Genomic DNA, 14,920 nt, shown 5'->3' on the forward strand with positions numbered 1-14,920 from the left:
CACAGGAGAACAAGCTCAATGAGGAGAAGGGTGTTCTTGTAGGAGAGAGGGACGACACACTTCCTCCAGAGTACAGGTTTAATAAAGAGGAGCTGGAAAAGCTGCCTGCTCCTAAACCTGAGGTGAGACTGCGTTTAATTCAATGTAAGGCTTTAAAATGACCCTTGATGGTGATTGATGATTGATCTGTCTCTTGTCTCCTCCTGCAGCCCACCATGGGCACAGGTGACGCTCTGGACTTCTTGTCTGGAGACTTCCTGAGCTCCTCAGCAGCTCCTGTTGTCCAGGTACACTGTGGATCTATAATGATCAAATGATACACTCACAGGTCATTATATATAGGCCCAATATTTCATCTAAACAACATTTGTGCTGACGGTTGCAGATCGCCCCTGCAGCTCCGACCTTGTGTGTGTGTCCTCCTGCTCCCGAGATAAAGATTATCTCTCTGGAGGATGTAGTTTCATCTTCTACTGCCAAGGTACAGCACAGCAGCGTCACAGTGGTTTGTTAGAGCTCTTACTTTACCAGAGATGAAGTCTGGGACCAGTGAACGTGCACGTGACATTTCCAAGAGAACTTATTTTTAAATCTCTTGCGTTTTTAGTCACAGCTTCAAAGGCAGCTGTGGCTCAGTTGGTCGACTGTGTCGTCCACTAACATAAACTGAGGGCTTTGATTCCTACAACCTTTTGTTTTCATGCTCATGGTGAATAGTAACAGGTCTGTATTCAGATAGTGCTTTTATAGTTTTGATGAGCAGTCAAAGCTCGCCCTGCTAATGCCAGACTGAAAGGGTGTAGTTACCTCCCCCTTTTAAGAGGTGTGACCAATGGATGTAGAGCTGAAACAATCGATTATTAATCAATTACTAAATTAATCGACAACTATTTTGATCATCGAGGAATCGGTTTGAAGCTTTTTTCATGATTAAAACAAGATTTCCGATTGTTTAAGCTTCTTAAATGCAAGTATTTTCTTCATTTCTTTGCTCTGGATAACAAAGAAATCATTCAAAGTGAATCATTTTGGTTTGTGGACAAAACAAGACATTTGAGAACATCATCATTTCCAGGTTTGACAAACACCGATCAACATTTTTTAAGGTTTTCTGCTATTTTATGGACCAAACGATTCATCGAGAAAATAATCGACAGATTAATGGATTAAGAAAATAATCGTTAATTGCAGCTCTAAATGGATGTAGATCAAAATGCCTCAGTACACAACTGGACAGACCTACAACCAATGCAGAGCGATGGAAAACCTGTCAACACACGTGCTCGTTGTAGTTTTCTAGGAGCGACAGTGATCGAGTCACGACGTCCGACGACTTCTGTCCACAAGAGCTCTGTGAATCAAGTCACCGACAATGGAAGCAGCAGCCAAATCAAACTGAGAGTATAGTGTAAAGTAGCTTTGAGTCATCAAGGCTAGAAAAGTGATAGATAAATACAAACCAGAGTCTGTTTGTATTTGCTGTGTCTTTCTAAATGTGTCACGTGTTTCCTGAAGCACTTTGTAACGTGTGTTTATTTTCTTACTCAACAAGGCTATCGGTCATTTCCGTAATGTTTCTTCATCTGTGTCGTTTGGTGTAGAAAGTTGAATCCTCTGCAGCTCCCCCTGCTGGTAAGAAAGCGCCTGCTAAAAAAGACACCGCCAAGCCCAAGACGACACAGGTGAGATATTTGGCTCTGTTTTTATTGTCACGTTTCCACTGTTGCTTTGTGTGAACTCCTCCGCTGCTCTCTCCTCAGGGTGCCTCCATGTCTCTGGATGCTCTCGGTGCTCTCGGCGACTTGCTGCCCGCAGACGTACCAAAACCTGAATCCCCCAAACTCAGACCTGAGGACATTGTCTCGGTACGAGTCAGAAAGTCTGCTGTTGTTATCTATCAGTCGCACTTTTGTTCTTATTTCCTCGTCTTCTGTGTTGTCACAGGAGAACAAGCTCAATAAGGAGAAGGGTGTTCTTGTAGGAGAGAGGGACGACACACTTCCTCCAGAGTACAGGTTTAATAAAGAGGAGCTGGACAAGCTGCCTGCTCCTAAACCTGAGGTGAGACTGCGTTTAATTCAATGTAAGGCTTTAAAATGACCCTTGATGGTGATTGATGATTGATCTGTCTCTTGTCTCCTCCTGCAGCCCACCATGGGCACAGGTGACGCTCTGGACTTCTTGTCTGGAGACTTCCTGAGCTCCTCAGCAGCTCCTGTTGTCAAGGCTCCTGTTGTCACTCCCTCAGCTCCTGTTATACAGGTACACTGTGGATCTGTGTTTAACTACCTGCAGATTTATCTTATTGTTTTCGGCCCCTGTCCAAAACTATGCACGCTCTCTCTCTCTCTCTCTCTCTCTTGGGTCCATATTGAAAGTAATAGTTTTTTGAAGTGTGGTGTGTTCCCCCTGCACCAAGACACAGTGAGAACATGAATGCTTGTGGAGACACAAGGAGAAACTGATTTTAGCCTCTCAACAAAATGCTCACCTAATAAAATCCAAACCTGCTTCAGTCCTGGATATCTGAATATATATGTGGCTTTATCTGACCATTAGATGGCCTCTCCCAATCAGAAACTTAAACTTGTAAACTCCTGTTTCAAACACTGAAGTCACAAAATAAGACATGTGAACTGACATGTGGAGGCAGCAGTGGATCAACAGCTCCCCTGTGCTGTGTTGTAAAATCCCAGATCTTTTCTCTGGACTTTGGTTTGGTGAGGAAATCGTTTACAAAGTGACACAAACTTCACTTTTCATTCAGGAAAAGTCAAACACCGACACAAAGCTGCTGAAATCTTAACACACGTTATCATAGACAGGCTGGCGGAGCTTTTATCAGGCGAGTCTTTTGTTAAGGGGCTAAAATGTGTTTTCACTGAGAGCGGGCGCTTGTGTCTGCTGCTGGCTCTCAGTGCAGGGCATGTGCCGGCTGCAGTCAGCACTGATTGTGTGGTAGTACCTCACACAACCACACTTCAAACACGTCTCAACCATCCCATAAATGTAGCCTAAAGTGAGGGAGTGTTGGCAGAAACAAACGTGACTGTTTTTTCTTTTTAGTTCATATGAAACTCTTAATGAAACACTAACTCAGGTTGTTTCTATTCTCCAGGTCGAAGTAGAGGATTTGTCAGCTCTAGATTTGCTCTCTGAAGATTTTGTGGCGCCAACTCAAGCTTCTGGAGTTCAGGCTCCGGTCCCGACCATGAAGGAGCCAGAGGTAAAGGTCCAGCTGTGTTTCACTGTCATGAGGCTCATGTCCTCTTATGTCTGTTTAAATCTGTGTCCCTGTTTTTCCACAGATTGCAGTTTGTACGTTTGGGCTCCCCCAGACTGTGACGGTAACCATGACGATACTGAAATGTTTTCATTTGATTGTACATTTTTGTTCTTTGACAATCACAGTTTAGACCTGAAGAGTTAAGAAGAATTAAACTTAATGTGTTACATTAGCTCCACGCATCTCTATTCTTATACTTCCTTCTCTTGTTTTTTTATGACTTTTATAAAACAACAGTTTGTCTACATTATTTTATGAAAAAGATGACATGACTCCATGATCCTGCTTTATATCTGCAGTATTTAATCCAAAGACCTGACACCTTGTTAGTTACGGCACAAACTCACATCAGATCATTTTTCTAATCGTATGTGTCACGTGTTTCCTGAAGCACTTTGTAACGTGTGTTTATTTTCTTACTCAAAAAGGCTTTTGGTCATTTCTGTGATGTTTCTTCATCTGTGTCGTTTGGTGTAGAAAGTTGAATCCTCTGCAGCTCCCCCTGCTGGTAAGAAAGCGCCTGCTAAAACAGACACCGCTGATGGCAAGCCCAAGACCACACAGGTGAGATATTTGGCTCAGTTTTTATTGTCACGTTTCCACTGTTGCTTTGTGTGAACTCCTCCGCTGCTCTCTCCTCAGGGTGCCTCCATGTCTCTGGATGCTCTCGGTGCTCTCGGCGACTTGCTGCCCGCAGACGTACCAAAACCTGAATCCCCCAAACTCAGACCTGAGGACATTGTCTCGGTACGAGTCAGAAAGTCTGCTGTTGTTATCTATCAGTCGCACTTTTGTTCTTATTTCCTCGTCTTCTGTGTTGTCACAGGAGAACAAGCTCAATGAGGAGAAGGGTGTTCTTGTAGGAGAGAGGGACGACACACTTCCTCCAGAGTACAGGTTTAATAAAGAGGAGCTGGACAAGCTGCCTGCTCCTAAACCTGAGGTGAGACTGCGTTTAATTCAATTGTTGGGATTAGGGGCGTGATTGGTTATGAATTTAGAATATTAATAATTGATTAATTATGGAATAATTAATTTATTATAAAAAGTTGAGTCAAACTCAAATCGGGGCACCACTCCTCTCAAACAGAGGAGAACAATCGGTTCTGAATGAACCATTAATTCATAACCTCCAAAAACAGTCTCATAAATTAAGCGACTACCAATTTGGATTATGATTAATAATTAACTTAATAATTGATAAATCACAATACTACATCAATAGTTAGGTGAATTGAAGGATTGGAATTCTACAGGGAAGAGGTTGGCAATATACACACTTGTGCAATATTAATCAGACCAGACTGTATATTTATAAAACATTTATTAAAAAGACATCAAAGATATAAACAAGAATATTTACTAAATGTAACAATATACAGTGTATGTGTGTGGAAAAGAGAGAGTCTGTGTGTATGCAGGTCAAATGGTCAAGTCAGATAGAGGTAGACTACAAATCAAGATGGCGGTTGACAAAGAAACTACAACAAGATGGCGGAATCAAAGATGGCTTCTTGACCGCATGGCTGCTGTGTTTCTTGGTTAACTACTTTTCTAAAGTGAGATGTCAGGTTAGATGAGAGGTTAGAAGCATGCACATCTAGAGCTGAGAGCTAAGAAGCATGGACATCACTAACATCATATTAACCTAAATCTAGGCATTACAACAACACTTTATGTGAGCAAGTAAGCTCAGTATAACATTTCATCTATGCTTAGCCAAGTAGTGTAATGCTATGCTAGGCCCAGTTACGTTACCAAGTCCTTAAAAGATGCAAAAGTGTCCTTTTGAGGTGCTGTCTGTTGGTCCAGGAACAGTAGATGGTTGACTGTGTTTCTGGTGTCTGTGGCTCAGGTTCCTCCTCACAAAGTTAGCTAGTTGGAGCTAACTTGGCTCTGGATCCTTGGTTGATCCTTAGGCAGGCTCTGGTGTCGCTGCCTCTGATGGGAGGATAGTAGGCTGCTGTGAGCGGGCCTGCTCGAAGATCAGCAGAGAGGGTCTCTTGCTGCTGGAAGCTTGTTAAGCTCTGTGCTGAAGGGTCTTCAGTCGAAGAGCTGAGGTCTGTGTCCTTCCTGCACCCAGAAGGGCAGGGGAGAGCAGAGGAGCCTGTGTCCTCCGGTGAGATGGAGACGAGAAGAGCGAAGAAGAAAGGCGAAAAAAGGAGGGGAAACCTGGCTTTTGTATTGCCTGTTACATGGGGGTCACATGTCCAAAAGTGACCACTGAGGTGGGTTTCCCACTGATGTGTGGAAGATAAGGGATCTTTATTGACTGAGTTTTATGACACTCTTTGTCTCTGAGCAAGGGGCCATGTGTTCTCCATCCAAGATGCATGTGACTCCATCTTGAATGAGCTGATCCCCAACACAATGTAAGGCTTTAAAATGACCCTTGATGGTGATTGATGATTGATCTGTCTCTTGTCTCCTCCTGCAGCCCACCATGGACACAGGTGACGCTCTGGACTTCTTGTCTGGAGACTTCCTGAGCTCCTCAGCAGCTCCTGTTGTTCAGGCTCCTGTTGTCACTCCCTCAGCTCCTGTTATACAGGTACACTGTGGATCAGTGTTTAACGACACTGTACCCGCAGCCACAAAGCACGGCTGCACTTAACTCTCAATTTAAATGTAGCAAATGTACATTTTATATCTGTTGTTATTGTGTGTAAAAGCAACATGATAAAGTTTATCCAGGTACTTTTGCCTGTGGACAGAGCAAAGCTTTGTGCTAAGCTATGTTAGCTCTCTAGTAGTTTCATATATATATATATATATATACATATATATATATATATATATTCATGTATATATATATATGTGTATATATATATATATATATATATACATAAACTTAAGCTGAAATAGAAACAAACATGTTTATTTACAAGACTATCAAATTTAGGTTTTAAGACAATATGAATGCAGATAATGTCATTTATAGGCTGTTTTTATTATTATTATGAGGATGAATTAGATTTTTTGTGTCTTGTGGTTTATCAGCAGTAGGGCTACAACGATTTAATTAATGGTCAGCTATTAAATGTGTTTTTTTATTAAATAAATAAATAAATAAATAAATAAAGCTCTAAATGTGAATATTTTCTAATGATCAAAACTGGACATTTGAGAACATCATCATTTTGAGGTTTTGGAAAGACTGATCAACATTTACTGACATTTCATGGACCGACCAGTGAACTGATTCATGGTGAAAAGTAATCGACAGGTCCATCAATAATGAAAATAAGCGTTAGTCGCCGCCCTAATCAGCAGCAATAATCTTAAAAACTAAAAACATTTCCTCTTCTCCATGTCCGTCCACCTGCAGACCAGCTCAGCAGCTCCGACCGTCAAGGCTCCCGTCGTCTCCCCGTCAGCTCCTCCTGCAAAGGTACGCTATACAGTAGATATATGGTGATGATGATGATAGTATAATAATTCTGTCCTTCTGCTCCCTCCCTCAGCCATCTACTGATTTTGCTCTGAATGCCTTGGCAGAGGAATTTGTTTCCTCCTCTTCCGCTTCTGCGGTGAAGTCTGCTGCTCCCTCCGTGCCTGACCCACAGGTGAATGCTTTTTGTTTTTTGTTGAATAAAGTAGTCACAGATTCTGCAATCAGCAACAACAAGAGGAGACAAAGAAAACCAAATTCACAAAGATGGACTGTCGGTGTTTATTTATGGTGGTGTTTGCCTGCGTTCCTGTGCTCAGGTGGTGCCAGGAGCAGACAGTGCTCTGGATGCTCTGGGTGCTCTGGATGCTCTGTCTGACACACTGGCAGACATCACACCCACCCCTCACCAGCCCAGCCCAGTCCCTGCCAAAGACGTCGTCAAGGTAATGCAGAGCCGTTTTCAACAAATACCAAAAGAAACTAAGTTCTGAGAAGTCCTACATTAGATAAACAACCGAACAGAGGAGAAATGCAGCATGGTCAGGGAAATCTTCACAAATAGAAGAAAATAGAAATGTGCCAGCACGTGCAAAACTTCAGACACACAGCCAGTATTCTTTTGGACACTGGATTTTCTTCAGAAAACAAAGTTGTGATTTGTTTTGTTGCTGCAGGAGAAAAAGATTGTTGAAGAGAGGCTGATTAAGATGGGAGAGAGAGATGACACACTGCCACCAGAGTACAGACCCACTGAGGAGGATCTCAAGGTAAACTGTGTGTGTGCTGTTATAGCAGAATGTAACTGGGCCTCTATGCCTTCATGTTTCCCTCCAAAATAATTACAACTGATCTAATAAGCATTGATTTTATTTTAAAGAAAATGGCAGAAGTAAAGCCTGCAGCACCTAAGGAGGTAAGTCTGTCACAGAATGCACTAACGACACTCGAAAAGTGTGCAGCTGGTGTTTAATGTCCCGTGTTTCTCTTGCCCGTAGAAGACCATGGATGATGATAAAGCCTTGGACCTGCTGTCCAGTGATTTCACCGCTGTTCCTACACCTGTCGCACCAGTCACAGCATCTGCAGACACGACCAAGCAGAAGCCTCTGAAGGTAGCACAGAAGCTCAACAGCAACACAGTCAGGAGTGTGTGTGTGTGTGAGTGTGTTGTGGGGATTGATTGTGAATCAGGGCCACACGGTGGAGCGCTGTGGTGGTTTGTATGTTCTCCCTGTGTGTCCGTGGGTTTTTTCCTGGTTCTCCGGTTTCCTCCCACAGTCCAAAGACATGCAGAGGTTAACTGGACACTCTAAAGTGTGAGTCTGACTGGCTGTTTGTTTGCCATGTATGAGTTGTTCATTTCAAGAAGTTGGTTCCAGCTCCTCATGTGACCTCAGTAAAGGACACGCAGTAGATGGAGGATGGATGAGGATAATATTAACATTAACAGTAATAGTAACAGTCATTGAGCTGTGGCGTCGTGTCTGGAAGTAGAGACCCCTGCAAAATAAGAACACGAAGGTTGGGAGTGATGAAATGTGAGTTGTTGTTTTTCTTTCGTAGCCAATGGCAGGTCCTGTTATGGAATCTTTGGCCAGCACGCTGCTCCCAGACGCCCCAGAGTTCAAACCCAAAACAGACAAACCCAAGGTAAGAAGAACATTTGTCTTACATCCCTTCCCATCATGCACCACTCTTTCACATCAAGAAAAGACCAGGACTTCTACAGAAACCAATAAGAACTGAACCGCACAAGTGACCCAAACGTACTGAACATGTGCAGCAAGTAGAGCATCAACGACTAACAAGATAAAGCAACATACCGATAAAGGATTTAAGAATATTATTCTTAAATCATCACCTAGATTTTATCAGGTGAGCCTTTTATTAAAAGAATACTTCACCGATTAGCATTAAGCTTTGTATTACTAGAAAAGGGCTAGTATTTTTGAAAAGTTGTGCTTCCAAACCTCAGTTTCCCCTGAGTCGAGGAAATACCTTCATTCTTTTCTTTGTTACGTGTCCACCAGTGACACTTGGTCCGAGGCTTGAAACCACGACGCTAACTCAGCCTCATTCCCAGAATGTAAACAGTGTCGGCCATCTTTGCTAACAGTTACGCTAACAGGACCAAGTGTCACTGGTGGGCACGAAACAAAGAAAACAATGAAGAGAGAGAGAGAGAGAGCTAAATGCTAAATGCGACACTGACTCTTTTACTATTGTGTCATATTTGTACACACAGTGCTGTTATTGACTGAAATTGCTAGCAATAGCTAACACCTAGCTAGCCTGAGACACGTAGCAGGCTCACACACAGCAGCAGCAGCAGTACAGACCGACTGTCCGAGCAACGTGGGACAGTTGCACTTAACCAAGGTGTCAACTTTGTTACAGGGCAAGAGCAAGTCAAAGTCAAAGTCTAAAGTAAGCAAACTACTGTTCCTGCTGCATGAAGACCTGCCACCAGCTGGACAAATGAATCAGTGCACTGAAATTCTAATTCACAATCAATGATTGAGGCTCGTGCTGCATGTGAATCACACTGTCTGTCTTTGCTTTGCCTCATGTTTAATCACAGACCTGTTGTAATCACTGCATGCAGAGCTGCTGCAGCTGCTGCTGCTGATGATGATGATGATTCTTCTCTTCCTCCATGTGTTTGTAAGTGAAACCTTGTTTTGTGTTTTCAGAAACATCATGCAGAGGAGCAGCCGTCTGCCGCTGAGCAGCTCTCAGCTCAGCTCAGCACAGACGTCGTGCCAAAGTCCACAAAGAAGGGAGGCAAGAGCTAGACCGCGAGGTGAGATGACTTCTCCTCCTCCTCCTGCTCCTCCTGCTCCTCTTTTTTGACTAAAGATGACAATAAATGGCCTTGATATTTTTTACTGTCTGTGCTGCTGTAAAACCTTAAATGTCTCTGTTATGGCACTAATAATAATGAAGTACATTATATGATATAATATATATACAGACAGATAGACCGACCGATAGATAGATAGATAGATAGATAGATAGATAGATAGATAGATAGAGAGATAACTTTATTTATCCCGAGGGGAAATTGGGTAAAGTATACTGTATACATATAATAATGAAGTGCATTATAATATATATATATATATATATATATATATATACTAATATAAATTTATATACATATATGAATATAAATTAGTACAGTTTCTGTTTCAGTTCACTTCCTGTATGTACTTTCGATTCACCCATTCTGTTTATATTTTCACTAACATTGCGGTCAGATCTCTTACAAAAACAGGATATTTTTCTTCTGTAGACAGATGTTAAAAATCATACAAAAAAAAATATATATATAAAACATATTTTTGTAATGTTTACATTCCATGTTAATGTATATATTTTATCTGTTGCAAATTTTCTTAATTGTATTCCTATTATTTTAATTCTGAAGGAGCAAATTTTTCAAACGTATCCAATTTCCCCAATATATATGTATATATATGTATATATATACATACTATGTGTATATATATATATATATATACACATATATATATATGTATATATATACACATATATATATGTGTATATATATATATATATATATACTCATTTTAGCTGAGTCATGTTGTGGGCTGGTGAATTCGTCCTTGTTACACAGTGAGAGAATGATGTCTTTGAAGTTCAGACACGTGGAGCCATTCCTCAGTATAACATGTTATTATTATTAATGTCCTTGCAGGTTGTCCTGGAGGCCACAGGGACGCACAAGCTGCTCTCTGGATGATGATTCTATTTTTCTAAATCCTCAAGAATGTATATTGGATGAAAGACACACCTAGACATGCCCATCAACACACACACACACACACAAACACACACACACGTATATACACAAACACACAAACACACACACACACACTGCGTGCAACGCCGTCCTTTCTCATGTCTCTGTGGATGAGGAGCTTTCAGTTTCTGTGGGTTTCTGAGAAAGACTTTTTGAAACAAGATGGATGTGAAGAAAGTGATGAGAACAGACAAAGAAAGAAAAGAAAGGAGGGAAAAGTTTGAGAGACGTGTAAAAAACATGTTCTTCTGGTTGCTGACGGCAGGAAGGAAGGCGTTGCATGAACATCCATCTCATCTTTCTAATTTTCCAGTGTGGTGACTGACAGCTTGTGTGTGGGAGCGGCGTGGACCGGGTGTATAGTATCGGGAAGTTTGTGCAATCTTCATGTACACGAAAATAAATAGTTCCTTTATCACGATGTGGTCAGACGCTGTTAAGACACTAGTGTACAGCTCCGTGTGCTCGTGTTTTGGACTGCTCGTTGTTTACATGATTAAATATGTGGAGGATTGTCAGGAGGTGTTCCGCTTTGTTCTGAATCTGAGAGCTCCTTGCAAGTGCCTTGTTTTTGTTTTCTTTCTGTAGAGAAATATCTGTCAAGAGAAGGGTTTATGTAGTGTTTGACCTTTACTGGTGTCTGCAAGTGCACTTCGTAAGCCAAGATGGTTGCAAACTGCCATTTTGTATACTGTAAAAAAATCTATTTTTGCAATATATAAGACAACACTGTATAATTTACATCAGGCTTTTCATCCGTGAAGTAAAATCTCTTGGATTTTTACCCAAGTTTTCTCTTTTTTTTTTTTTTCATGCCAATTTGTGTGCGGGTGTGAGTCAAAAAGATATGAATAATAAAAAGTTAAATGTGTCAAGAAGAAATCAGTATATTCAATTTGAAAATCAATAAACCTTTCAAGAGAAATGTGTTTGTATTCAAGTGAACAGGAGCAGAATCTTCAGAAAAGTCTAATCTTCCTGAAAAATGAAATCATTCATCATGAATTTGAAGATGTGAGGAGAAACAAACAATATAAAGAAAAGTCCCCAGCAGGAACTGTAAAAAATAGTTTTGCAATATTTAAGACAACACTGTATCATCTATATCTAAGTCAATTCACGTGATTTCTCCTCAACTTTCCTGTCGTCTTTTCTTTCATGTCAAAGGTTTTTGTTGTTGTTGTTGTGGGTGAATTAACGAAAGCTAAATATGTCAAGAAAATGACGTGAAAATAATTATATTCAACATAAAAATCAATAAACTCTACATGAGAATTGTGTTTGTCTTCAAGTGAACGGGAACGGAATCTCGAGTGGAAATCATTTTGCTCTCGCTTCGACGCCACGGTTGTTGTTTTTCACATGTGCAGATGTAGCAGCCACTTCCTCTTCACTCAGGGCAGGGGGCTTCACAATCTCACTATACATATAATATATGTATATATCTATATATATATATATATATATATATATATATATATAATTGTGTGACCCTGAATAACTGATGTGAATACAAACGAGTGGGATGTGTGAGAAACACAAATAAACGCAAACACACGTCATTGCAAAAACCAATAATGCTTTTATTTTTTATTTTATTTTTTACAATATTTAAAGTCACAACAAATTAGAGACTGTACATGCGTTTGAAAAAGGGAAACAATGTAAAGACGATGAAAATAACGTCTCCTAGTTTTTAAATGTTTTTTTTTTTTTAAATGAGCATAAATCAAATCTATATAATAAAAAAAAGCTCAAATAAATATAAACATTTCTTTTCACAAATTAAACAGGATATGCCAGGTTTTAATTTGTTTACTATGATCCACAGTCACTGGTTGTTGTGTGATACTGAAGAGCGTGACGGAGCGGCAACACTCGACTAAATCTGAAGAGCTTTTCAAGTTTATGATGCAGCAAATACCTGAAAATAACCTTTTTATGCATTAATTCCCAGCAAATAATTTGACTGTGAATTGGAAGATGTGAAGATAAGCAAACACTGTGAACTGCACTCTGGTTTAAAGACGTTTAGATTAAACGTGCCGGTTGGTCATCATTTGTTTCTGAGGAGCCATCATCCGCGCTCTACACAAAACACACGACATCAACATCATTTTAAAATCAATATTCAGACAAAACACAAAATAATATCATTTATTAATATAGAATTCATCTTCTTAATCAGCATCAAAGCTTTTGTGTTCAGAAAATAACGCGAAATAACTCAAACGAAGCATTTATAAACCATTATTAATTAATGTTCCTTGTGAGCGTTAATAAACATTAACAATGGTAATAAACGCTTAATTACAGTTATGTCAATGACAAGTACCAGAAAAAGAGGATGTTATTCACAGATTTTACATGAACAGTAATCTGAGTTCACTATTTTGAATTTGTGAGCAATTATTTAATTTGTAATATATGACATTTACAGTATATGTTAGTGTATTATTCTTCTGAAAATATGAAGATTACAGGTTTAAAAAAGTAAATGAAAGAGTATACGACAATTATTCACTCATATATGAGTTCTGAGGAGTGTCCTTGGATTAACACGTCTAATATAATTAACACGTCACAATATAATATATAATCAGGAAAAATTTTATATTTAGAAATGTTTGGATGATTGAAACTACTACTGTTTTTCTAAATGTAAAGAAAAAGGGAAATAAATGACTTACTTTCGTTTGTGATGGTGTGGGCATCTGCGTGTCCTTATTCCTACAATGTTATCAATAACAGTGCTTACATTTATAATTACATATTACAATACATAAATGCAAAAGAATCAAGAAAAAAAAAAAAGACCTAAACTGTGAGGGGTCAGGGGTCAGCTTTTAAAATCATGTGATGCAGACTGGACTTACGGTTGCAGTAGAGGACGGCGATGATGAGGAGCAGGATCAGAAGGCCACAGCCTCCGGCCGCCGGGCCCAGAATGAGCGGAGAGCAAAACTGCGACAAAGTGGTTTTCTCTTCTGCAGAAAAACGTCGTCATTGAGCAGCTGCTCACAAACACTTTGTACAAATACTCCGAGTTAGTGAGAGCTTCATGTTTTACCTTTGTTGTTTGGACAAAGACAGGCCGTGGTGGTCGTGGGGGGGTTCCTCTGGGTGGTGGCGACGGCCACTGCAGTCACAACTTCCGCTTTCTTTTCTGAGACCAAGGAGTGGAGTGCGGTGTGAAAAAGTCAATCCATCTCATGTCCTACTTTCAGAAACAAACAAAAACACTCACCTCCAGTCAGTTTGGTCACTTTGCCAAACTTGAGCTCGTTGCTTCTAATGCTGGCACAGCTGTAAGTGCCACTGTCTCGATCTCTGCTGAACGACTTCACTGTCAGGATGTGTTGGTCCATCTTTGAGTGACCAAAGAATGAGGCGAAAGACTCCGGTTTGCTCTTTAAGCTGCCAGTGTTGGAGAAAGAGCCGATAAACTCCATCCCTGATTCCTCCACTACTCGGAACCAGATGACCATGCTGCCGACTTCAGCGGGCTGGCACTTGATTTCAACTTTCTCCCCTTCTTTGACGACTGTGGCGACAGCTCCACGAGCCATTTCTGAACACAAATGTGGTGAAATCAACCTTCAACCTTCAACATCACTTACCCTAAAGCAAAGCACAGGAAATGGATGGAGGATACAGCGGTCAGAAGAGTCATTCAGTGGACTTACTTTGATAAAACGCCAGAATCAGCAGAATCTGAATCCACTTTTGGTCCATTTTAATGTCACCGATGACAAAAAGCTGCAAAGCGAGTCTCTGCGGTGCCTGCTGGAGTCTGCACACACAGATAATTCAGTGAGATATCAAACCACGCCCCACCTGTAACCTTCTTCTCTGCTTCTCTTTGCAGCAGAGCGGTGCAGAGGCCTCGTGCAGCACAGTCGTGGTCTGCCACATGTCGTCAAGTGGAGCCCACCCGTGTGCACCCTGAGACACACACACACACACACACACACACTGTCCACAGGTTACAGTGTGTGACACACTGTCACGTTCAAAGGTAAGACACACACACACACACACACAGAGCACATATGATAATGTAAGGTGTGTAAAGCTCACGTCTCACAAATACGCTCTCACCTGTTCTTTATCAACAGTGTTGTTGTTTCAAATGATCGTTTATGAATGTTATTCAGGTTCAAAGGTCATTTTAAATTACATTCAACTTTATTGTCACTGTAAACTACAGAAGTTGTAATTTGGCATTCAACCTGAAATGCACCTGAAACCACACTTTATATAAATAAATGATAAATAATGATGAATGTATATACGGTACACACGTCATGTACACATACGGTGGCATTTACAAATGAAACACACAGTGATGAATAAAATACACAGTGATTACATGTATCCAGTGTTTGATTGTTGTTGTTTTTGTCTTCGTCAG

At 40.6% G+C, this 14,920-nt stretch overlaps 2 protein-coding genes across 22 annotated transcripts in view; one reads left to right on the top strand and one right to left on the bottom strand.

Annotated features, from left to right (window-relative positions):
• Positions 1-11,781, top strand: part of cast (calpastatin) — a 51,880-nt gene extending 40,099 nt beyond the window's left edge. For 19 of the 21 annotated variants that reach the window (XM_058630664.1, XM_058630673.1, XM_058630678.1 and 16 more), the window contains 23 exons: positions 6-122; positions 210-287; positions 386-481; positions 1,602-1,682; positions 1,761-1,865; positions 1,945-2,061; positions 2,149-2,262; positions 3,119-3,226; positions 3,309-3,347; positions 3,764-3,850; positions 3,929-4,033; positions 4,113-4,229; positions 5,724-5,837; positions 6,615-6,677; positions 6,751-6,852; positions 6,998-7,123; positions 7,355-7,447; positions 7,558-7,593; positions 7,676-7,792; positions 8,244-8,330; positions 9,078-9,107; positions 9,374-9,483; positions 10,402-11,781. In XM_058630664.1, coding sequence (XP_058486647.1) covers positions 6-122; positions 210-287; positions 386-481; positions 1,602-1,682; positions 1,761-1,865; positions 1,945-2,061; positions 2,149-2,262; positions 3,119-3,226; positions 3,309-3,347; positions 3,764-3,850; positions 3,929-4,033; positions 4,113-4,229; positions 5,724-5,837; positions 6,615-6,677; positions 6,751-6,852; positions 6,998-7,123; positions 7,355-7,447; positions 7,558-7,593; positions 7,676-7,792; positions 8,244-8,330; positions 9,078-9,107; positions 9,374-9,475 — 2,034 coding nt within the window. In that variant the 3' untranslated portion in view covers positions 9,476-9,483; positions 10,402-11,781. The remainder of the gene's footprint in view (positions 1-5; positions 123-209; positions 288-385; positions 482-1,601; positions 1,683-1,760; positions 1,866-1,944; positions 2,062-2,148; positions 2,263-3,118; positions 3,227-3,308; positions 3,348-3,763; positions 3,851-3,928; positions 4,034-4,112; positions 4,230-5,723; positions 5,838-6,614; positions 6,678-6,750; positions 6,853-6,997; positions 7,124-7,354; positions 7,448-7,557; positions 7,594-7,675; positions 7,793-8,243; positions 8,331-9,077; positions 9,108-9,373; positions 9,484-10,401) is intronic. The other 2 variants (XM_058630661.1, XM_058630663.1) reach the window with 2 other exon arrangements.
• Positions 11,782-12,053: 272 nt separating this feature from the next.
• cd8a (CD8a molecule) lies at positions 12,054-14,429 on the bottom strand. Its single transcript, XM_058632109.1, has 6 exons — positions 14,193-14,429; positions 13,754-14,077; positions 13,577-13,672; positions 13,383-13,493; positions 13,197-13,236; positions 12,054-12,594 (listed from the first exon to the last, which is right to left on the bottom strand). The coding sequence occupies exons 1-6, from the start codon at positions 14,239-14,241 to the stop codon at positions 12,543-12,545; spliced, it is 672 nt and encodes a 223-aa protein (XP_058488092.1). The 5' UTR covers positions 14,242-14,429; the 3' UTR covers positions 12,054-12,542.
• Between the last annotated feature and the right edge of the window lie 491 nt (positions 14,430-14,920).

Source organism: Solea solea, chromosome 6, assembly GCF_958295425.1.
Source record: "Solea solea chromosome 6, fSolSol10.1, whole genome shotgun sequence".
In the NCBI taxonomy this organism is placed as follows: Eukaryota; Metazoa; Chordata; class Actinopteri; order Pleuronectiformes; family Soleidae; genus Solea; species Solea solea.

Bases quoted from the DNA above. Each gene is read 5' to 3' on its own strand.
- cd8a (XM_058632109.1), bottom strand. From the start codon at position 14,241: ATGGACCAAAAGTGGATTCAGATTCTGCTGATTCTGGCGTTTTATCAA. The intron at 14,078-14,192 runs GTAAGTCCACTG...ATTTGTGTTCAG, and splicing joins GATTCTGGCGTTTTATCAAA to AAATGGCTCGTGGAGCTGTC. The intron at 12,595-13,196 runs GTAAGTCATTTA...TGTTTTGTGTAG, and splicing joins CCACACCATCACAAACGAAA to AGCGCGGATGATGGCTCCTC.